Source organism: Podarcis bocagei (assembly GCF_964188305.1).
Source record: "Podarcis bocagei genome assembly, chromosome: 7".
Taxonomy (NCBI): domain Eukaryota; kingdom Metazoa; phylum Chordata; class Lepidosauria; order Squamata; family Lacertidae; genus Podarcis; species Podarcis bocagei.
The window spans coordinates 18,228,862-18,252,851 of NC_138132.1; the positions used below are offsets into that span (position 1 = coordinate 18,228,862).

Genomic DNA, 23,990 nt, shown 5'->3' on the forward strand with positions numbered 1-23,990 from the left:
CAAAGGCAGGAATTTTGAACGATTATATTTTAGATATAAGCTGCTGCACCCTGTATCCTTAAACTGGACTTTGGCCACATATTCTCTCAAAGGACACTTTTATATAGTGGACTGTGTACTGATGGTTCTTCAGAATAAACAACTGTGCTGTGTCAAGTGTTGCAGATTATAAGGGGTGCAAATAACATGAAAGCCTAACAAGTTTTATTTGTTTTTCACTGTAGAATGTGCAAAGTTTATTGAACGTGAGTATTGTGAAACCTTTGAATGATTATTATATTGTATGTAGTGTGAAAATAGAAAGCAGGAAGGGAAGGAAGGAGGTGGTCAGAGGATGATCCCAGCAAGGGAAGAACTCATTGGGCTATGGTTACAGATAGGTAGCCGTGTTGGTCTGCCATTGTCAAAATAAAAAAATTCCTTCCAGTAGCACCTTAAAGAACTAACTTAGTTGGTCTTTAAGGTGCTACTGGAAGGAATTTTTTTATTTTGTCATTGGGCTATGTTTGCCATTTGTTACAGGCTGGCAAGTTTTGATACCCAAGGAGAGAATTATAAAATTTAGCACAAAAACATAGGCAGTTCAACTTGTTATTTCCATTTAGTTCTTCTCTTTTTCAAAATATGATCCAAGCCAGGGAAGAACAGACAGAGTTAATATGATTGCCCCTTTTTAAAGATAGGCTTTTGTGAAGAGCATTTGATTATCACTTGCTGCTTCCCTACATTCATTGCTAACATTAAGGAAATAAAAGCTGGAATGTCTTATTGTAGGTGTCTCCAAGATCGTGTAATATGTAACTGGACTTGGATTGACATCCCTTTATATCTCTCCGTAGCCTCCCACAGCCTTCCAGAGGCCTCGCACAACCTTCCCAGAGTCTGGCAAGGTAGTAGCAGGCCTTGAGCGAATGGTTCCATGGGGCCTTCCTCACTTTGCATGGTTTTGCCTTTGTACGTAAACCCCCAAAACATGACACCAATGGGATATGCAGATCTACTGTACTGTATATTGTCACGTCATATGACAAGTCTTGGGTTTCCTGTTGGTGTAAAGCTTTTGGGAACATTGGGGTGTGAATGCCACACGAATAATTGGAGTATCTGAATTCTCCTAGTGCTCTGTCTCTTGAAGCCCATGTAATTTGAGTTGTATTAAAATGTTCATATCTCCCATATCCTTCCTGGAAAAGGTCCCTTAGTATTGCTAACAGCCGTAATAAAAGCAAGAATCCGTGAAGGAAAGGAAGCATATGAAACAAAAACCCAAAACTACAGCAGCAATGAGAAACGTGGAAGACATAGTAACTTATCTTTTCCTGAAATGTACGTTGAAACAAAGACTGGGCATAACCACCAAAGGCCCTTCCTTTCACACTCACCAAGAACAACACAGTTAGTGATGCAAAACAGAGCCAGGCCTTTTCTGAAAATCAAAGTGAGTTTCCTCCTGAGATTCAGATGTCTTCCTGCCCCAGTGCCCCCAGTCAGTCCAGGGTCTCAAATTGTCTTACTGTGTAACCACAGATTGGATTCTGTTCCTGTCCTTTTGCTTTGGGAAATTGATTTCCATGGCATCCTCTTTTAATTTGTGTCAAAGTACTATTGTCCTGGAAGGGAAAATACACAAGGATTTTTGGGAAAGATCTGGACTTGGACCAGGCATCCCCTCAAAAGAGAACACATTTTTATTGAAGACTGTCTGTTTTCAGTTATCTACTTTCAAAGACTGTCATCTGTAAAGTAGGGCACCTGAAAGCCTAATAAGTTCAATTTGTTTTTCAATTTAGGGTCTTGATTTGTCCAAAGTACTGGGCGTGAGTATTGTGGAACTTTTGTGTATTTATTATATAGTCTATATTGAGAAGGTGGGAGGGAGGCAAGGAGGAAGTTCTTCTCTCGCTCAGAATATGAGATCCCAGCCAGAGAAGAATATGACAAGGAATCGATTCTTCTGTTCTAAGCAGCCTACTATAGAAGGAACCCTTTGCAGCTGAATTATCTCTTCTTTCTGTAGTAGTGTTGGATTCATGGTGTGTATTAGATTTGGTCCACATTTCCAGAAATACTATCTTGAAGCGTTTAGTATTAAAGCAACAGGGTTACTCAGTTTCCCTCAGAGTTTCAGGTGTTTCTTTGAATCTTAATATGCAGCATATGAAAATATGAGGAAATGCTGCATATTGGTAAAAGTAAAAAAAATATGCTATTTGATACATATTTTTGATAGATTGATAATCATGCATATATTATGGATAACAATGAGACAGTTTTCAGCATAATGTGAGCAGGTAGTGCTGCCTCTGGAAACTGCAGCTTGCGGAACAGCCAGGAGAGAGAGAAATCTGGATTTCTAGCGGGAATTGAGGACTTCAGTTGCATCTTAATGTACACGGGGGTCAAAGTGCACATCAATGGGAACACAAGTTTCATTCTTATACTGGTAACTCACAACTTAACTTATGCACGTTCAGCTTTACTCACTTGGCTAAACGTAAATAAATAAGGGGGCGGACATTTAAGGGTAGAAACTTTGTTAACCCTACCTTAGGAGAGTATTTGGAGGTGCAGGGAGAATGTATTTTGATTATACAAAATGTTGGCTTTATGCGTTGTCCCTGGAACATAACCAGAGTCACTTCTGATACAGAGATGTGAACAGAAACAAGTATAATGTGTTACTCCTGTAATATACTCAGAAATGGGGTGTGAATAGAAATAAATAACAATTTGATCTTTCCTGTATTTTCTTTGAATATATTTGATGATAAAATATATGAAAAACAAAAAAGCAAAAAACTAAAAAACACTATTGTTTCCCTTTGTAAAACAACGACAGAGAAAGAAGAGATCTCCAGTAAGTATCCAATCCTCATTGTGACTTTTCAATTTAAAAAAAGAATTATTTATTTTTTAACATTTAGTCATGTGGTCGTATCCTGATTGATTCTGGTTCATGTCTTCTGGGGATCTGAAACTAAATCAAATAGCCCAGGCGTGGGTAGAATTTATTCTGGGCTCCTTCATTATACTGTTCTTTGGGGAGGTGTTTTTTGGGGGGCCGGGGGGTCCTGTCCTTCTCTTTGGGAAATTTTTATACTGCAACTGAAATCACAATTAAAAAAAAAAAATCTTTGATGTAGGCTGGAAAACATCTAGTTATTTCCTAAAAGAGACCTTTTCGATGTTATGTCCCTCTGCTATATTTTTGTCCCTGTGGGTTGGTCTGTCTGGTATCCTCTCCTTTACCTTCTGTCCTAAGCCTTTTGGCAAATGATGATAGACATTTCACTGAATGTGTTAGCCCTAAATTTTGGGGAAGGGCCCTTGAGGAAATGATGAAGAAAGCCAAGGGGAAGAAAAAATCCAGTCTGCTGTAGAGATGAGGGAGAAGTTAGATTCAGCTATCATTTTAATGCCCACTTGCCTACTTCTCACTTTCTGAAACTAAATGCTGTACTAACTAGAACATATCAGCGCTTCCGAATTTAACATTCTCTGAATGTTGCAGTGCTGCTTTGCAGGCAAGCAGTGTGTACAAGAATGCATGGGGCAGGGTAAAAATTGCATTAAAATGCATTTATTAGTTAAATTCACATACAAAAAGTGCATTACATTACAGATTATTTGCAAGAATTTGAACATTAGGCAAAAGTGCATATAAGTCTTCTATATTAGGGGGAAATGCACCAAAATGCAAAAGGATTTTCTTGAGGGCTTAAAAAACCCCCACAAACTGTGGAAATGTGGAGAACAGATTTTCAGGATGGGAAAATGAAGATCTGAGAGAAACCAGAAGGGACATATTTGGCCATCCCCAGTCTGATGGCAACTGTGAACCACATCTAACTGAAGCACTTGGGATCCATCCTAAAATAGGTGCCTCAGGATGGCTAAGAAGTAATGTAAGAAGAGTAGTCATTGAAACCAAGAAAGCATACAAAGCAACACCCCTGCAAACCGCCAGCAATGACAGACATGGGAGAAATGTCACTTATCTAGTAGTGAAATGTACACTTAAACTTTGTTGTGTTTAGCTGATGCCCAAGAGATGGAACTCTTCCATGACTGAGTTCCATAACCTGAGCACAGTCACCAAGAAGACCCTCTCGTGCATGCTCACCAAGCACACCACAGTTGGTGATGGATATTCACATGTCTTCCTGTGTGCTCCACCCCAAATAAGACCACTCAGTACAGGGCCTGAACTCTTTCTCTCTGTATTTGCTTGGGGGAGCTGATCTTCTTGGCATCCACTTTTCCTTCTGTTCAGAACATTGTTGTAGTGGAAGTGAAAATCCAGAAGGTTTCTTAGGAAACATATGGGAGCAGGATCTGGCTGGCAAATAGTATACCCAAATGAACACCCCAATGATTTTTCTAAAAAGGGTTTTCAGATTTTCCACATTATGCCCCATCTTCACTATTTCCTTCTCTTTGCAATTTGGTTGGCCTCCTCTCCTTTCTTACGGAATTGCCCTGTAAAGAAAAATGACTAATATGGAGGCAGCTGTGATGCAGATGAGACTGAAACAGTTCAGATCGCTTCTGCTTTCTCTCCTGATGTTTCCTTGATGAATAGGGGAATCCTTGCCTTAGGACCTAAATATGTGTTACATGACATTTCCACATGTTAAGCAGTTAAGAGAACATGACAGACTAACAAGTTGAATTTCCTTTTCAATTTAGCTTCTGGGTGGAGCAACTAGCGTGAGTATTGAGAAATCTTCATACCCTAAGATTTGTAGTGGGAGGGAGAAGGTCTTCTGTTGCTCATAGGATGATCCCACTGGGGGAAAAATTCACTACGCTATAATGTTTTCCATTTGTGAAAGCCAGGCATTATTACTCAATGAAGTTTGAATTCCAAACCAAGGAATTATAAAACTTGGCCTCATCAATAACTTATATTATCCTACTGGCTGGCAACCAGTATAGCAGAATGTCCAAGCAATTCCATGAAAATATTTTCAAATTTTACATAAGTTACTTTTTGTTGTTGTTTTACACATTTTCCACTGTTACTTTGTCTTTGCACGTAGGACGGTCTGCTCTTCTTTATCTGCTCTGCTAACCCTTGTTTGCCTGTAAATTCTTTAGTTTGCCTGTAAATTCTCATTTTCCCACATGAAGTGGGAGAATCCCTGCCTGAAGATAAAAGTGTGTTACGTGGTGGCTGGAGCTCCCATCATGCAGTTTGCTAATCAGTTCAATTTGTTGTTCAGTTTAGAACCTTGGTTTGTCTGATGTAGTGGACACGAGTATTATGGCACTTTTGTGTACTTATTGTATGATCTGGAGTGGGAAACTGGGAGGGAGGGCTTTTCTGCCTCAAAATATGATATCACTGCCAGGGAAGAAAATGACGAACAATCTGTTCTCCAGTTCTAATTAGTTTACTATAGAAGGAACGGTTGTTTGGCTGAGTTTTCTCTTCTCTTCATAGTACTGTTCGATCCTTGTGTGTGTTAGATTCAGTCTATATTTCCAGAAAGAATATATTGAAAAGTTTGGTGCAAAAGCAACAAGCTTGATCACATTTTTCTTAGAGGTTCTGGTATCTCTTTGGATCCTTTTACGCAGTTTATGAAAATATGGTAAAATTCTGCCTTTTGAATGCTGAAGTCTCCTATTTCAGGCACTTCAGTGAGGAATGATTGAGCTGTTGAGTAAAGACTAGCTAATAAATTAAATTTTAGGCCCACCCAGGAATTTAAATTGCTTTATTGAACCTCCACATCCTGGGCTCTAATTTCATATCCTTTTGGGGGGCAGCTGATCGCCTAGGGCAAAGGCATCCTCTTCTCTTCAGAAAATTGTTGTACTGGAAATAAGAATTGTGGGTTTTTAATAAAGGTGTTTTTTAAAGGAAAGGTCTGTAAGGAGGACCTGGCTGGTAACTAGTATAGCTGAACCTTCAGGCAGTTTCATGAAAGCACTTTCAAATTTTCCATGTTATGCCCCATCTCCACTAATACTTTGTCTTTGCACGTTGGACACTCAACTCTCCTTCATCTGCTTTTCTAACCTTAATGGAAAAGGAGAGTGGAGTCCACATCAAATCTATCAGCCTGGTTACTTGAGAGGGACCTTCCTTTCAGAAAGATATGGAATTACCCAGGAAAGGAGATTGGCTAAAATGAAGACATGTGAGACTGCCTTTAGACCCGTTTGCTTATTTATTCTGATCTTTCCCTCAGGAAAAGAGGGAATCGCTGCCTGAGGATGAAACTATGTGCCATGTGCCATTTCAGTGTCTATATCTCTCACCATGCCATTTTCCACTGTAGGCTTTGAAACATCAAATATTCATATAGCATCCTTTCATGCTATGATATGATCCTCAATATGGGCAAGAACTAGAAAGAGAAACAAAACAGGAGGCCCCTTCAAGTCTCCCTTCTCCAATTTCTGTATCCTTAAACTGGACTTTGGCCAGGATACCTTTACATAGAGTTCTGTGTACTCATGGCTCCTCAGAAAAGAAAATTGTCCTCTGTAAAGTAGCACAAATTATAAGGTTTCCAAATAACTTGTCTAATAAATTCAATTTGCTTTTCTATTTAGACCCTTGGTTTGGGAGAAACGTTGAAAGTGAGTATCGTGAAACCTTTGTGTGATTACTATATGGTCTGTAGTAGTAATATGAGAGGAAGGGAGGGAAGGAAGGCACAATTTCCAAGAAAGGTCATACAAATATTTCCACTATTACTTTGTCTTTGCAAGTTGGACAGTCTGCTCTCCTTTACCTGCTCTTCTAACTTTAATGAGTAGGAGAGTGAACTCCATACCAAATATATCAGCCTGGCTGTTAGAGAGGGAGCCTCCTTTCGAGAAGGTATGGAAGAATTCAAGAAAGGAAATTGGCAAAAATGAAGGCAACTGCACAACACGTGAGACTGAATCAGTTTCTGTTGGTTTGCCTTTATATTCTGATCTTTGACACATGAAATGGTAGAATTCCTGCTTGAGGATGAAACTATGTGTTAGGTGGCATACCTGGGACTGGATCTCCCACCATACCATTTGCTAATCAGTTCGATTTGCTTTTCAGTTTAGGGTCTTGATGTGAATGCAGCCATGAATGTGTTGTGATTCTTGAGTGGGTTTCCTATATGATTCATAGCAGGAAAGTGGAAAGGAGATGGGGAGGAAAGGAAAAGTTATTCTCTGTCACAATATATAATTTCAGCCAGGGAAGAATTCACAGAGCTAAAATGCTTGCCATTTCCAAAGCCAGGAATTAATTTTTTAAGTATTCAGATATAATCTGCTGCCCCTTGCAGGTCTCCTTTTTTACATTCCTTTTCCTTAAATCCTGGACCATGGCCAGACAGGAATGTCTAATAAATTCAATTTCCTTTTCTGTTTAGAACCTTGATTTGCAAAAGACGTTGCAAGTGAGTATTTTGAAACCTTTGTGTGATTGCTATATGGTTTGTAGTAGTAAAATGGGAGAAAGAAAGGGAAGGAAGGAGGAACTCTTCTGATGATCCAAGGCATGGAAGAACTCATTAGGCGATAATGTTTGCCATTTGGCTGGCAACTAATATTATTTGCCACACCCATCCAGGGTCTAAAATTGCCTTAGTTCTACACTCTCACAGCCTGGGCTCAGTCTCTATATCTTTGTCTTGGGTAGCGGATCTCCTTGGCATCATCTTCTATTCAGAAAATTGTTCTACAGGAAATAAGAATCTTGGGTTTTTGTTTTTTTAATATAAAGGCTTTCAGGAAATGTCTGCAAGCAGGAGCAGGATGGCAACTAGTATAGCAGAACTTTCAAGCAAGTTCATAAAATTATTTCCACATTTTCCATGTATGCCCCATCTCCACTATTACTTTGTCTTTTCAAGTTGGACAGTCTACTCTTCTAACCTTAATGAATAGGAGACTGAATTCCACACCAAATATATCAGCCTGACTGTTAGAGAGGGACCCTCCTTTTGGGAAGATACGGAATTATTCACGAAAGGAAGTTGGCTAAAATGAAGGCAGCTGTGCAACACATGAGACTGAATCAGTTTCCGTTGGTTGCCTTTATATTTTGTTCTTTGCCACATGAAATGGTAGAATTCCTGCTTGAGGATGAAACTATGTGTTAGGTGGCATACCTGGGACTGGATCTCCCACCATTTGCTAATCAGTTCGATTTGCTTTTCAGTTTAGGGTCTTGATGTGAATGCAGCCATGAATGTATTGTGATTCTTGAGCGGGTTTCCTATATGATTTGTAGTGGGAAAGTGGAAGGGAGTTCGGGGTGGGGAGAGGAAAAGTTATTCTCTGTTACAATATATAACCTCATGCTGGGAAGAATTCACAGAGCTAAAATGCTTGCCCTTTCCTAAAGCAATGAATTCTTTTAGGCATTCAGATATAATCTGCTGCCCACTGCAGGTCTCATTTTTTTACATTTCTGTATCCTTAAATACTGAACTTTGGCCAGACACTAATATCTAATAAATTCAATTTGCTTTTCTATTTAGAACCTTGGTCTGTCAGACAAGCTGCAAGTGAGTATTGCGAAAGCTGAGTGTGTTTACGATACGGTTTGTTGCAGTAAAATGGGAGGAAGAGAGAGAAGGAAGGAGGAACTCTTCTGTGACTCAGTGGATGACCCAAACCATGGAAGAACTCATTAGGCGATAATGTTTGCCATTTGGCTGGCAACTAATATTATTTGCCAGCCCTCTTTTCCAGAATGTATGTAATGATTCAAGGAAGGAAATGGGCTAAAATCCTGGACTTTTGGCTAAACATTCTCTCAAACAGAGGACACTTTTACACAGTGGACTGTGTGCTGATGGTTCTTCAGAATAAACAATTGTCCTCTGTCAAGTATTGCAAAATATATATCGTGCAAAGAACATGAAAGCCTAATACATTCATTTTGCTTTTCTCTGTAGGTTGTAGATCAATTGTTGAAAGTGAGTATTGTGAAAGCTTTCTATGGTTATTCTATGGTTTGTAGTGAGAAAGTTCCATTTATTTCCTTTTAGCGTGCTGTTGTGAAAGTGAATGATTGCATTGTGAACCATTGTTTTGTCTACATAGTCCATAATGGGAGAGTGGGAGGAAGGCGGGGAAGAAAAGAGTAGGTCCCCCCCCCCAAAAAAAAGAATCCGACTCAGGGAAGAACAAACAGATTGCCCTTTTTTAAAGGTAGGCATTTGTGAAGAGCATTTGATCATCATTTGCTGCCCCCCTACATTCATTGCTACCATTAAGGAAATGAAAGCTGGGGCGTCTCATTGTAGGTCTCCCCAAGCAGTGTTTCATATGTATCTGGACTTTGATTAATCTCCCTTCATATAGAGAGCGCTTTTAAATAGCTGACAACCCTTCAAAGTAGATGACTTTCCTCTGTATAGGTGGGCACCTGACATAGTGTTAAGAGTACATAAAAGCCCAAGTAATTCCATTTGCTTTTCAATTTAGGATCCTCAGGTGCATTCGACACTGGAAGTGAGTATTTTGAAGTCTTTGTGTATTACCTATATGGTCTGTTTTGTTTGAACGTCGCCCTGCAAAATGCAATTCTAGGTCCATCCAGGGTCTAAAAATGCCTTTCTAAATCCCTGCAGCCTAGGCTCCGTCTATATATCTTTGTTTTGGGCAATATATATATATATATATTGTACATACATCTCCACCTTATGGGGTTCTATTTAGGATAAATGGGCCTTCTTGGAGTAAAATAAAACAGAATAAACAAGTCCTCAAACTATAATAGCACTTACTTCAGGAATTTCTTTAAAGTTTTTCATGTAAAAGATATCTGAAAAGCTATTCAGGCTTTTCTTTTAAAAATGTGTTCCAATGCTGAGTTATAGCTTGCTGTTGCATGATAGAATTAACGCTTTGAAAGAATTCTTGTTAGTACTTGATATGTATTGACCCAACTATGTGTTACATGTCATATCTGTGACTGGATCTCCCATACCATTTGCTAATCAGTTCAATCTGCTTTTCAATTTAGCGTGGTGATGCGAATGGAGCCTTGGCAGTGAGTATTGAGATTTTTTTGTTTTCTTTTTAGTGGGAAAGTGGAGATGAGGAAGAAAGGAAAAGTTACTCTCTGTCACAATATAACCTCAGCCAGGGAAGAATTCACAGAGCTAAAATGCCTTGCCTTCCCAAAGGCAGGAATTTTGAACGATTATATTTTAGATATAAGCTGCTGCGCCCCGTATCCTTAAACTGGACTTTGGCCACATATTCTCTCAAAGGACACTTTTATATAGTGGACTGCGTACTGATGGTTCTTCAGAATAAACAACTGTGCTGTGTCAAGTGTTGCAGATTATAAGGGGTGCAAATAACATGAAAGCCTAACAAGTTTTATTTCTTTTTCACTGTAGAATGTGCAAAGTTTATTGAACGTGAGTATTGTGAAACCTTTGAATGATTATTATATTGTATGTAGTGTGAAAATAGAAAGCAGGAAGGGAAGGAAGGAGGTGGTCAGAGGATGATCCCAGCAAGGGAAGAACTCATTGGGCTATGGTTACAGATAGGTAGCCGTGTTGGTCTGCCATTGTCAAAATAAAAAAATTCCTTCCAGTAGCACCTTAAAGAACTAACTTAGTTGGTCTTTAAGGTGCTACTGGAAGGAATTTTTTTATTTTGTCATTGGGCTATGTTTGCCATTTGTTACAGGCTGGCAAGTTTTGATACCCAAGGAGAGAATTATAAAATTTAGCACAAAAACATAGGCAGTTCAACTTGTTATTTCCATTTAGTTCTTGTCTTTTTCAAAATATGATCCAAGCCAGGGAAGAGCAGACAGAGTTAATATGATTGCCCCTTTTTAAAGGTAGGCTTTTGTGAAGAGCATTTGATTATCATTTGCTGCTTCCCTACATTCATTGCTAACATTAAGGAAATAAAAGCTGGGATGTCTTATTGTAGGTGTCTCCAAGATAGTGTAATATGTAACTAGACTTGGATTGACATCCCTTTATATCTCTCCGGAGCCTCCCACAGCCTTCCAGAGGCCTCGCACAACCTTCCCAGAGTCTGGCAAGGTAGTAGCAGGCCTTGAGCGAATGGTTCCATGGGGCCTTCCTCACTTTGCATGGTTTTGCCTTTGTACGTAAACCCCCAAAACATGACACCAATGGGACATGCAGATCTACTGTACTGTATATTGTCACGTCATATGACAAGTCTTGGGTTTCCTGTTGGTGTAAAGCTTTTGGGAACATTGGGGTGTGAATGCCACACGAATAATTGGAGTATCTGAATTCTCCTAGTGCTCTGTCTCTTGAAGCTCATGTAATTTGAGTTGTATTAAAATGTTCATATCTCACATATCCTTCCTGGAAAAGGTCCCTTAGTATTGCTAACAGCCATAATAAAGCAAGAATCCGTGATGGAAAGGAAGCATATGAAACAAACAAGCAGCATGTAATATGAACCTGGACTTGATTCCATATTGTTCAACTGGACTTGGACCAGGCATCCCCTCTAAGAGAACACATTTTAATTGAAGACTGTCTGGTGATTTTCATAGGCAGTCATCCGTAATGTAGGGCACCTGAAAGCATAATAAGTTCAATTTGTTTTTCAATTTAGGGTCTTGATTTGAACAACTTACTGAGCATGAGTATTCTGGAACTTTTCTGTATTTTTTATATAGTCCGTAGTGGGAAGGTGGGAGGGAGGCAAGGTGGAAGTTCTTTTCTGCCTCAGAATATGATCCTAGCCAGAAAAGAATATGACAAATAATCGATTCTCCTGTTGTAAGCAGCCTACTATAGAAGTAACCCTTTGCAGCTGAATTATCTCTTTTCTTCATAGTAGTGTTAGATCATGGTATATATTAGATTTGGTCCACATTTCCAGAAATACTATCTTGAAGAGTTTGATACTTAAGCAACAAGGTTACTCACAGTTTCCCGCAGAGTTTCAGGTGTCTCTTGGGATCTTAGTAGGCCACTCCCTTCCCTGGGGGCGGGGTTGTGGGCAGGCCCCACACTCCCAGTGTGGGGAGAGAGCCAGTGTGGTTAAGAGCGATGGACTTGTAATCTGGGGAACCGGGTTCGCGTCTCCGCTCCTCCACATGCAGCTGCTGGGTGACCTTGGGCTAGTCACACTTCTCTGAAGTCTCTCAGCCTCACTCACCTTACAGAGTGTTTGTTGTGGGGGAGGAAGGGAAAGGAGATTGTGAGCCGCTTTGAGACTCCTTAGGGTAGTGATAAAGCGGGATATCAAATCCAAACTCTTCGTCTTCTTCCCACCGTGTTCAGCGGGGGTGTGGCAGTGCCCTCCCATCATGGGGGAGTCCCGGCCGCGTCACACCCCCACTGACCAATCCAGTCGGCCGGGCCCGTGGCTTATAGCATTTACGCAGCCACACGGCCTGGTTGTTCTCCATCTTGGTTCCTGCCTCAGCACATCCACAGGGCTCCCCCTACTGGTGGTTGACCCTTACTGGACTACCTGCATGTCAGGCAGGAGTCAGATATAGTCAGTTCAATTCCAATGCCTAAGCCAATACCACTCACATTCTGTGACCAATTAAGTTGTGGCCTTTATTAGCCCATTAACCTAAAATACTGGTGTCCATGTGTTTTATTATTCAACAAATGGGGGAAGGCTCAGGGCCTTGACATGCAATGCAGCATATGGAAATATGGGACAATGCTGCCTATTGGATGTTGAGGTCCTCTCCTCCATACACCTCAGTGATGAATGCTTGAGCTGCTGAGGAAAGACTAACTATATACACACTTCTATATTTCAGGGTGTTACTGGTGTAGTTGTGAGTATTGCTGATACTTTTAAATGAGCAATATTTTGGTTTACAACAAAAGGGGCATTATTACTATTATTAATATTATTTAACTAGATGATACCCAGTAGCTTCTGTTGCATTTGTGTGTAATCTTTGCTTGTGGCCCTAGCGACATTAGTGCAGTCTGAGTAATAGCAGTACTATGGTTCTCCAAGTGGAAATGGAGAGAAGCAACAGGTTGAGCCTCTGCATAAAGTTGTTAACCCCATTCCCACCCCCTAGTGCTGCATTTCATGTGGGGACCCCATATGCTTCCCCCTCAGAATAGTGTCTCATTTCCCACCCCCAAACAGGGCTGGAAGGCAGGAAAAATGGCAATGAGCATGAAATGCAAATCTTACCCCCTGGGGGCAAGGGAGGCGCGGTTGGGGAAAGGAGTGGTATTCAAGAATCCATTTAGCCTTCTGATATCTTACATGGCTGAGTTTTCTACCACAAGCCTAGAATGGAAAACAGACAAATGTGCAGATTGGTGCCTCATTATTTGCATTTTTATCTTGTATTTACATCTTGTGGACCAATCCATGAGATCTTCTGATTAAGGGCAGTATATAACAAATATATTAAAAATAAACAATCGTAAGAAACATTTTACAGTAGCTATGAGCCTACAAAAGCTTCCCTCAGTGTGGAAATGGTTGCCTTCCTTGGTCTATTTATTCAGAGGAGACCGACTGAAATTAATTACCTAAGTTAGTCATGTCCATTAATTTCAGTCAGTCTTCTGTGAGTAAAATATATATTTCTCAGTGATAAGCAAATCTTTGTTCTGGGTAGCCTCTCCTTCCTTTCAATTGAATGCCTGTTTGCTAGTCATTTAGTGACCTGTAGTGACTTACTTAAGTGTCCTAAGGAAACAGAGAAATAACTTGTGTCTTTTGCTTCTTTTTCAACAACAATCTACCTGAGCAGTAAAGAATTGTAAGTATTTCTATGTACATAGTCTACATATGGTTCATCTGTGTCATTAGCAATATCCTGGTGGGACTGAAATACTTCAGGGGAAAGGATTACCTTTCTCTGAGAGCCTCCTATGTGTGAAATATTTTCTAGTCTGTAGAGAAGCTGTCAGATTAGGAGGTAGGATGGGTACCCTGTCACCACTGAATATGCTTTGACTCAAATCCACAGTATAACATATATACTCCATCATACAAAATGAAATCAAGACCCTACTAATAAAACTTCAGCTCAGTTGACTAGATAATATACTCAACTCTGATGATAAACTGGAGAGTTAAAGTTGGGCCTGTGGTGATACCACTCAGGGCCTGGACTCCTGAGAAATGATGCTCTGCAGATATTGTTGGATGCTAAGTCCCATCATTGTTGACCATTGGCTATGCTGTCTAGGAAAGATGGGGATTGGGTTCAAGAATATTGGTAGGTTGTCCCTCAATTCCCTTTAGAATAGGATTGTCATCACTAGATTCATTTATATGATTTACTTTATTATTTCCAGGTGTATTACGGACTGAACATACCTACGCTCCTGGACCAGATTGACAATGACTTCTTGCTCCTGCGCACTCCACATTGCCACTCCAAAGCCAATCAAGTGAAACCAGAGAATCACGAATCATACTAGTACACTTTAGATAATTTCTGTAACTGATTTTGTTGTCTTTGTAATAGAGGGCAGAGGGCACTAAAAACTGCCCCACTACCCCCCTGGAGGATGGCAATTGCTTTGCAAAAATAAAAGAAAATTGCAATGGCACTGAAATGGTTTGCTTGCTTTTTATTAACGGTCCAACTAAGAAATCATAACATTCATTACTGCTGAAACAAGATCCACTCACATGTCACACATGTCACCACATATGTTTGTTTTTGTGATACATGAATTCAGTAAATACAGGGCTGATGGCAACTAGGCAGTGGCTCGCTACAGAATGGCCCATCTTCACTACGAGGTAGTAAAATCACAGGACTCCACCTATTCATGAATTTTCTGCAAACCTGTTCAGGAATCTGGGCACATGATGACTTCATCCTGCAGTTTGATTCCCGGGTTGGGAATCTTGTTGGAATAAAGTTATAAACTCAAACCAAAAAGCAGCCGGTCTGTGGTGGGGTCCCCTAGCCAATTTAGTCTTCCGAGGCCCAGGAAAAGTGTGCCAGACTGCTCCCTCCTTCTGCTCAGGCCTGTAATTTAATTTGTGGTGGAAGCAATGCAAGCTGGTCCAAGCTTAAGGTGCATATAAGCAGTGGTTATGGGAATAAGTGGAGAAATTAGTGGTCAGAAGGAAAATTAGGGGAGGAGATGGGTGGAACTGGTGGAAGGGGCTGGGCCAACCTTAGTTAGGATTATGTGGTTAACTTCCTTGGTGTAGAAACAGCTTCCTTTTCCTGAAATTACGGAAATTTCATCATATGCCCACTCAACCAAAGCTGCATATGACAGGCCAGGAGAAAATCAATTTTAATGATTTGATTTGTTGTATTTCTATGCTGCTTTTCATTCAAATGAATCCCAAAGTGCCTTACAAATAATAAATAACAATAGCGTAATAAAACATAACAGAACATTACAAATACAGCATAAATAATATAAAGCAATTAACCAATCATCAATAAAACAATTACAACCTATAAATCAGCAACTAAAAACATATGCTAAACATCGCAATTACAGTAAAAGTCATGTGATTAACAAATCAACACAGCATTTACAATCTATAAAACAATATTGACAACAGAATAGCAGCTTAAAAAATAAGCAAAGCACTGTTAAGGTTATACACAGACACTGCATGCCCTCATGACTCATAATATTTCACTCTAGTCAGTTCATTAAAATACACATAAAACACAGATGCTGCTCATTGTTACACCAGCTCAGCCAGATGCTGGGGTCCCTGGGCAGTGGACCATGGTGGAGACAGTGGGGCTCTGGGCCTACTGCCAATGGTAAGGTGGGCATTGACTGGGTAGCCTGCCCAGGCATTGTTGACAAAAAACTTGTCTCCCTCACTCATGATAATCAGGAGGTCAATTCCCACTTGAGGAAGTTTGAGACAAGCCTGTCCCTCCTGAGCAGTGAGTCATGGCTGCACTTGGTGTGGAGGCCAACCAGGAGGTCCAGCAGTGCCTCCAATCTCAGTATGTTCCCGCTGCACTGTGTCCTGTCCACCACCAGCTGCCCCAGCTTCTGCAGCCTCACCCTGGCCGACAAGTTGGTGAAGGAGGAGGTGGACGCTGAAGGGAGCAAGTGGAGCGGCCAGTTGAGTCCACCAGGCAAGAGGGAGAGGCCGCGAGAAAGACATTGAGTGAGGAAGCAGGATCCGACAGCCCTGATGAACTTGCAACCGGTGACTCGGAGCAGCAGCTTGGTCTCAACATCCAGGCTTTTGCCCATGGAAGGCATGAAAGCAGAGCATGTCAGCTGGCAACGGTTGAGGATGAGATGCAGGGGTGGGCAGAGGAACTGGAGAGTGGAAATGAACATGCTTGCATCCCTACCTGGCCACAGTGATCCATGCGACGGTCATCTCCAGGCTGGACTATTGTAAATCGCTCTATGCGGGGCTGCATTTGAAGCTGTCCCAGAAACTCCAGTGGAGTACAGGGTGGAGTACAGGGTCAGATTTAAGGTGCTGGTTTTGACCTTTAAATCCCTTCACGGCCTAGGACCCTCGTATCTACGGGACCGCCTCTCCTGGTATGCCCCACGGAGGACCTTAAGGTCCATAAATAGCAACACCCTAGTGGTCCTGGGCCCTAAGGATTAGATTAGCCTCAACCAGAGTCAGGGCCTTTGCAACACTGGCTCTGGCCTGGTGAGACACTCTGTCTCATGAGACCAGGGCCCCGTGGGATCTGATTTCTTTCCGCAGGGCCTGTAAGACAGAGTTGTTCCGCCTGGCCTTTGGCTTAGAATCAATTTGATTCCTCCCCCTTCTTTCTTTTTTCCTTTCTCCTCCTGTGAAGAGGCTGCATCTTAATGTTTTAATGTTGTATTTTAATCTTGTTTTTTAAGTTGTATTTTAATCAACTTATTTTTATTATTGGTTGTTAGCTGCCCTGAGCCCGGTCTTGGCTGGGGAGGGTGGGGTATAAATAATTTTTATTATTATTATTTATTATTATCTCTGGGTCCTTGGGGTCAATTAGCTGTTCCTCCCCAGGCTTCTGCTGCTGCTGGTGGTGCTGCCAGACTTCTTTCTCAGCAATTGATGGAGTTAGCAGGATGAGCAAAATGGTCTATAAAACACAAAATGAGATGCTAGGAGTCTGCCAAACACTTGCTTGGGGCCCTTACTGTCCTGAAAACGTGCTGAGAAGCCTTACCCAAACAACCTCACCTCTAAGATGAATTTTAACAGGGAGAAATGTAAAGTATTGCACTTGGGCAAAAAAAACGAGAGGCACAAATACAAGATGGGTGACACCTGGCTTGAGAGCAGTACATGTGAAAAGGATCTAGGAGTCTTGGTTGACGACAAACTTGACATGAGCCAACAGTGTGACGCGGCAGCTAAAAAAGCCAATGCAATTCTGGGCTGCATCAATAGGAGTATAGCATCTAGATCAAGGGACGTGATAGTGCCACTGTATTCTGCTCTGGTCAGACCTCACCTGGAGTACTGTGTTCAGTTCTGGGCACCACAGTTCAAGAAGGACACTGACAAACTGGAGCGTGTCCAGAGGAGGGCAACCAAAATGGCCAAAGGCCTGGAAACGATGCCTTATGAGGAACGGCTAAGGGAGCTGGGCATGTTTAGCCTGGAGAAGAGGAGGTTAAAGGGTGATATGATAACCATGTTCAAATATATAAAAGGATGTCACATAGAGGAGGGAGAAAGGTTGTTTTCTGCTGCTCCAGAGAAGCGGACACGGAGCAATGGATCCAAACTACAAGAAAGAAGATTCCACCTAAACATTAGGAAGAACTTCCTGACAGTAAGAGCTGTTCGACAGTGGAATTTGCTGCCAAGGAGTGTGGTGGAGTCTCCTTCTTTGGAGGTCTTTAAGCAGAGGCTTGACAACCATATGTCAGGAGTGCTCTGATGGCGTTTCCTGCTTGGCAGGGGGTTGGACTCGATGGCCCTTGTGGTCTCTTCCAACTCTATGATTCTATGATTCTATGATTCTATAATCCTTTCCCTGGGAATTGGGGTACAGAAGTTACATGTAAGCCTTTAGCATTTAGCAGTTTTCTGTTGTGCTTTGTGTATAGCACCACCACACCAACCTTCCAAAAATGAATAAATACATGGATACAAATATTCCAGAAATGTTCTGATTTACAACCAGTTCTTAATTCTGCACGACTCACCCGCAATGGACTGAGTTGCAGAGCAGCATGCACCAGACAGCCGCCTTGCATGCAGAAGTTCCCAGGGGCTATCCCTGGAACCTCCAGAGATGGCTGGGAGAGACCGATGTCTGAAATCCTGAAGGGACGCTGCCAGTCAGTTTCAACAATATAGAGCTAAAATGTATCAATGGTGTGACTTGGTATAAGGCAGCTTCCTGCATTCCTACATGGCTATCCTATCCAGAGGAGAATCAAACTCTGGATTGCCTAAATCAGACCTGTTTTTGAAATGGTATTATTACATTTCCATTATCCTGTAAATCTTACTTGTAAACCCCATTTAAAAACACTATAGGTTAGAGAGTTAACTCCCCTCAAGTCTTTCAGCAAACTTATAACAAAACACCTAAATCAATTTGCAAAGCTTAGATCAGTGATTATCCAATAACAACACCAGTGTCCAGCTGCTTGAATCTCTCAAGGAGGTGAGCTGCCACTTCCGGTTGCAATGAGGTCTCTGGAGGACATTCTTTCAACTCTCTGGACTCCCTATGACGAAGTCAAATTCCAAGTGCAACTCTTTTAATAGCTACCCTTTGGAATGTTTTAATTCTTCACAATAGCAGCTTCAACAAAGTGTATTTCATTGAATGGCTTTAGCTGGGACGTCACCTACCAATGCTTGTCTTAATTTCCTTGTCCTTGGCATAAAGGACACTCCATTCACCAAACAACTGAAGCAAGTTACATGCTGCTTTTTCTCGTACAGTATTGTCTGGTTCTTTATGGTGGACCAGGCTAAGATATAGAACCTCAGGGTCAAATTAGATGAGACCCTTCACTTGCCTGACCTGCCTCTTCCTCCTCTTCTTCTGACCCATCCTGGGCACCACCTTCCAGCTCTGAAGCTTCCCCTGCCTTCAGCTTTTGCCTCTTGGCTGCTACAGTAGCCCACAAATCACTAACCTCTCTCAAGTCAGTGACACCTCCCCTTGCCAGTGTGAACACTTGTCAGCATCCTGCTAGTCCCTGACACACAGTGACCAGCCTCCCCTGCTGTGCTGTGTGAATTGGGCCGCATCCGACTGTATATTTAAAACAGTATGATGCCACTATAAACAGTCATGGCTTCCTGCAAGGACTCCTGTGGGTTTGTTAAAGGTGCTAAGAGTCATCAGGAGACCCTTATTCGCGTCCCAGAGCTACATTTCCCAGAGCTTCCTGGGAAGGGGGATTGACTGCGAAGGCACTCTGAGAATTGTTGCTTTCTGAGGGAAATAGGTATTCCATAATGACTGTCAGCATAATGATTGATTTCCGCACGTATTCCTAGACTGTATTGACCCTTCATAAGAGCAGTTTAAATGAAGCTGCCAGCCGAACCTCCCTGGGGAGAACATTCTACAGATGGGAAGCAACCATAGAAAAGTCCCATCCTGTCCCCAGGATACTTTGGTGGAAGATTCAGGGATCTCACCATTGGTGTCCACCTCTTCCCATCCATGACCCAGCTGCCAAGTGACCAAAACCAATGATTCAGTTCCCACTGTGAGTTACTCCTACTTGGCACTACAGTATGAATTAGGCTCCAAAGGTCACCCCCACCACTCAGAGAAGCTACAGTAGTCAGCTAAGTTCACACTGTTTACTTGACACGAGCTTGACAAGGGATTGCGCTGTCACAACAGGCTTAGGAAACTTAAAGAAGATTTGTACAGTTCTTGCCCATGGTCTCATTTCCCTTAGGCACTTCAGAAATTCTTAAAGGATAGTTAAACAAGGAGGCCTATTTACAACACCTAAACATTAGGAAGAACTTCCTGACAGTAAGAGCTGTTCGACAGTGGAATTTGCTGCCAAGGAGTGTGGTGGAGTCTCCTTCTTTGGAGGTCTTTAAGCAGAGGCTTGACAACCATATGTCAGGAGTGCTCTGGTGGTGTTTCCTGCTTGGCAGGGCGTTGGACTCGATGGCCCTTGTGGTCTATTCCAACTCTATGATTCTATGATTCTATTGTATGATTCTATGATCTTGCTTCTTGCCTGCTTTTTCTAGTTTCCTGACACAGTACAGTTGTCTGCAGTTTTACCTCCACAAGCCTTTCCAACTCTGCAAGAGAATCCTCAATTGTACTACAAAGGGGGGATGTTATGTGTATGGACCATGCACTTACCTTATTGCACATACCTGGAAAAAGGTCAAGCTGAGCAACTTGGCTTAGCTGATGATTAATAATTGCTTTCTGAATAATAATGCATTACTGTTTTGCCACCCCGTTGGTCCCTGTCTTTGAGATCTACAACACCTTTCCATTTGATGGTGGTTTCTGATAAGTTATGCTTTCCTCATTCCTAAAGAGATTGGTCCTCTTGACAATGGAGCTTTTACACTGAGCAGCCTGGGCTGCAATTTCTGGAAAGAGCCAAGCCATAAATAGAGCAGCTGAAGGTACCCAGGCCTCACACCAGAGAGTTTACAGACTTCCAAGGAGAAGCCAAGATGACTCCCCAGATTGTGGTTACCGTTCTCCTCCTTCTCCTTTGCCCACAGGAACGCATTGCGGTAAGGTGACTTCTGCTTTGAAAGGAGACATGCAACACCTTTCTGCCACAATGATCTTTCTCTTCAAGTGCACGAGAGAATGTGCTTACTTCAGCAGTACCTGAGGGTTGTTATAGGAGAATCCTACTACAGTATCAGAAATGTCCAGGTGGAGACAGCAGTGCCCAAACAGTGATTCATATATGGTTGTGTTGCTCTTTGTACAGGGATTCACGCAAATTGTTGAATCACTCCACTCTTACAGTCTCCGCCAGGGCACTCAGCCAACTTTTTGTGACTTTTCTTCTGGACTTTTCCTTTTTTACAATAAAGCTGTTCCACAGTTAAGCAACCATTTTGGCCTGGCTCATTCTCAGAAATGACCTGGCAATATCCCACTTTTCATTGTAAACCCCCACAAGGAATACACACTACAATGTAGTGCAGCGTTTTAGCCAGTGGACTGAGCTGTAAATTAAGAAGTCCCTGGTGTGAACTGGGGAGGTACGAAGGGAGAATTTTTCATTTTATCCTGTCTTCATCACAATTAGTGCAGTTTCTGTTCTGCTGCAGTTGGGCCTCTGCAAAAATGCTACATTATTAGTGTCTCTGTCTACTATTAAACATAATTTAAGAATCAATGACATAATTATGCCCACGCCTTCCATTTTACTGCAAAGGAAACACAGTTTTAAATTGGGGGGGGGCACCTCATGAATTACATATCTTTGTGGACCGAAAAAAACAACCACAGTGGTCATCTGTTTGTCATTCCATTAACTTGTCACTTTGCTTTGCTTTTTTTTATCTGAAGGGACTTCAAAGCAAGAGATCTCCTGTAAGTATATGATCTTTTTCATGACTTGCTGTATTTTTCCTTTTCTTTTTTTTGCAATATACACAATGCCAGAGATGAGCTGGAAGGGCCAGCATTTAGACCTAGTTTCAAGGTCATCCAATTCTTCCTCGCCCTCACATCTTTAGGGCTGATGTCTGGCAGCAGAAAGCCTTTTGTATCCATGGAAGCTCTGGACTCCCTTAAGAGCCTTGGTTATCAACAGTATCCATGTTCTTCTTTAATTCAGCAACACTTGAATAGTAGGATAGAAATGGGGGATCCGTGGCTGTCCAGATGTTGTTGGACTCCAAATCCCATCAGCCCTGACAGCATGGCCAATGGTCAGGAATGATGATGGGAGCTGTAATCCAACACCACTTGGAGATCAACAGATTCCCTATCCCTGCAGTAGTGGACCTTCACCCATCAGTCCAAGACCAGGGCTTTAAGGTCACATGGATGTGGTGAACTAAATTTCACTCACCCACAGATATGGCTGCATTCTGTCATGTTTTTATTTTATCTTTTGCAATGTCAATGTACAGAGGGGTGCATTGCTGACACCACAGTCAGCATGTTCTGCAACAGCATCATGAAATTAAGTAATTTTCAATCTACTAATTTTCACTCACTGGTGCAAATCTCTGTATTATTTCTCCTATTGTGGTCCTATGGTCCTCCCTAGAAATGGATGAATGTGCAAATGTGGGTTTCCCTCTGTTTTATATTTAACAACTTTAAATTCACTTCTACTTACTTCTGCTGCAATCTGGGGTGGGCGATGGGAACCTCATGAAAATCCATCAGCATTTGAGTGTGAATTCTAGGAAGGCTTTTGAATTGGTTCAAGAGGTACAGATTAGGAACTTTCTCATGAAAATGCAAACAATAGTGAATTTCTCCTCCATCCCTGCTCCTGACTTACTTTGTGGTCTTGAGTAATGACTTGTCCCATGGATTCTAGTTTCCAGTTCATAGCTCACTTCAGTTTGATGCTCACAGCCCAGGCCTGACTCTTGCCCAGTTCATTGACTCTACCCTTTCCCAACTTGCTTCCCTGATGGATGGATTGTCTCCCTGTTGTTGTCTTCCTCTCCTATTGGTTCAAATTGTTCCTCAAAATGCCCATTGTCTGTGGAGTCTTTGACACAGCCCCATGGTCCAAATCCCCCATGAACACAAGTCTAAAAACATGCAGCTGAACAGAATGAACCTATTCGCCTCATATCAGCACTCCTTTTATCATACCTTCTACCTCCCTCTGCTCCCTCTGTTGCCTCCCCTGTATGAAATTTTATACTGTCACTTCTTGGAGTAAGATTTTTATTTTATTTTTTACACTGAAATGTGCTGAGAACCTTCATGATACGGCAAATTACAGTAAATACCAATGGTTGTGCCCATGGTGGTGTAGTTATGTGATGTAAAATAAGAGCAATAATTAACTGCAATATTCTACTTTCTAGGTTATTCCTGCCAAATTTGTGAGTATTGCTGATAATTTTGCATTGTCAATATTACATATTACATAGGAACACCTGGTACTGGGGACAATAGCTTCAGTGATGCATAGGAAACTGAGGTGGTGCTGCAGAAACCTGTTAAAGGGCAGGCAACTGCAAGAAGGAAGCAGCTGGAGGGAATGATTCATGGTTTCAGTTGCCTGTATCCTAATGTACAGAGCAGTGCTTTTTTCTGGGGGCATGCAGGGCTACGCATACCCCTAAACATTTTGTGAACCTAAGTTTGGCCTCATTGAGGGGCAGTATTTCACTATGAGTATGAAAATGAGAGTACCCCTAAACATTTTTTAGAAAAAAAGCACTGGTACAGAGTATAGGAAACAACCAAGACGAATTTGAGCAAAGATGATCTAATAGGCATTTCTGAAACCTGCTGGGATGAGACTCATGGCTGGAATGTAGAATTTGAGGGTTATATCCTATCCATTGAATGAGCAGAGTTTGAGTAGTCACAATATATCAATGCTTGAGCAGCATCTGGTTGAAGAATGCATCCATCCCTCCAATTCAATCTCTACCATCCATAGCGGGTGGGGAAAATGTATATTTGCTATACTGTGTATGTTTTCCCTGTAGAAATCTTATAACATACAACACAAATGTAACAGATTTACTTTGATACTTTGGAAGTTTGGGTATTGCTCAGGGCCTTGGAATGGAATGGAATGGAATGATGGTGGAGGAAATGCTGTCTGATGGATTCTCAGGTTCCCTACTCTGTACACCTTAATGGTGGTTCTCTGCCCCTGTTGGTGAGTAATACTGGTGGGCTGAAACCTCTTCTCCAATTTCCTGACATTTTTCTTGCCCTGCAGAAGAGGCTTCTGCCTTACTGATTGAGAATGGTAAAATAAAATTCAGAGAAAAATTCAGCACAACACTAGTGAGTAAGACTGTTTTCTGAAATCCGTTTGTATGAGAGAAAACCCCCTTGAACTAAATAGGGCTTACTTCTGAGCAGGCCTAGTTAAGCGTGATTTCTGTCCTTTTGCACTGTTTGCATTCCATTGCAGGTTTGTCTTTCACCC

The 23,990-nt window shown here is 41.7% G+C and overlaps 1 protein-coding gene across 1 annotated transcript in view; it reads left to right on the plus strand.

Annotated features, from left to right (window-relative positions):
- The window catches only part of LOC308591526 (uncharacterized protein), a gene marked incomplete at its 5' end in the record, with an annotated part of 148,098 nt that overhangs the window by 42,742 nt on the left and 81,366 nt on the right, over positions 1–23,990 (plus strand). Inside the window, 11 exons of the mRNA XM_081202292.1 lie at positions 225–245; positions 1,791–1,817; positions 2,840–2,857; positions 4,690–4,710; positions 6,568–6,594; positions 7,374–7,400; positions 8,487–8,513; positions 8,907–8,927; positions 9,439–9,465; positions 9,980–10,006; positions 10,362–10,382. Of these exons, the coding sequence (XP_081058418.1) occupies positions 225–245; positions 1,791–1,817; positions 2,840–2,857; positions 4,690–4,710; positions 6,568–6,594; positions 7,374–7,400; positions 8,487–8,513; positions 8,907–8,927; positions 9,439–9,465; positions 9,980–10,006; positions 10,362–10,382 (264 nt within the window). The remainder of the gene's footprint in view (positions 1–224; positions 246–1,790; positions 1,818–2,839; positions 2,858–4,689; positions 4,711–6,567; positions 6,595–7,373; positions 7,401–8,486; positions 8,514–8,906; positions 8,928–9,438; positions 9,466–9,979; positions 10,007–10,361; positions 10,383–23,990) is intronic.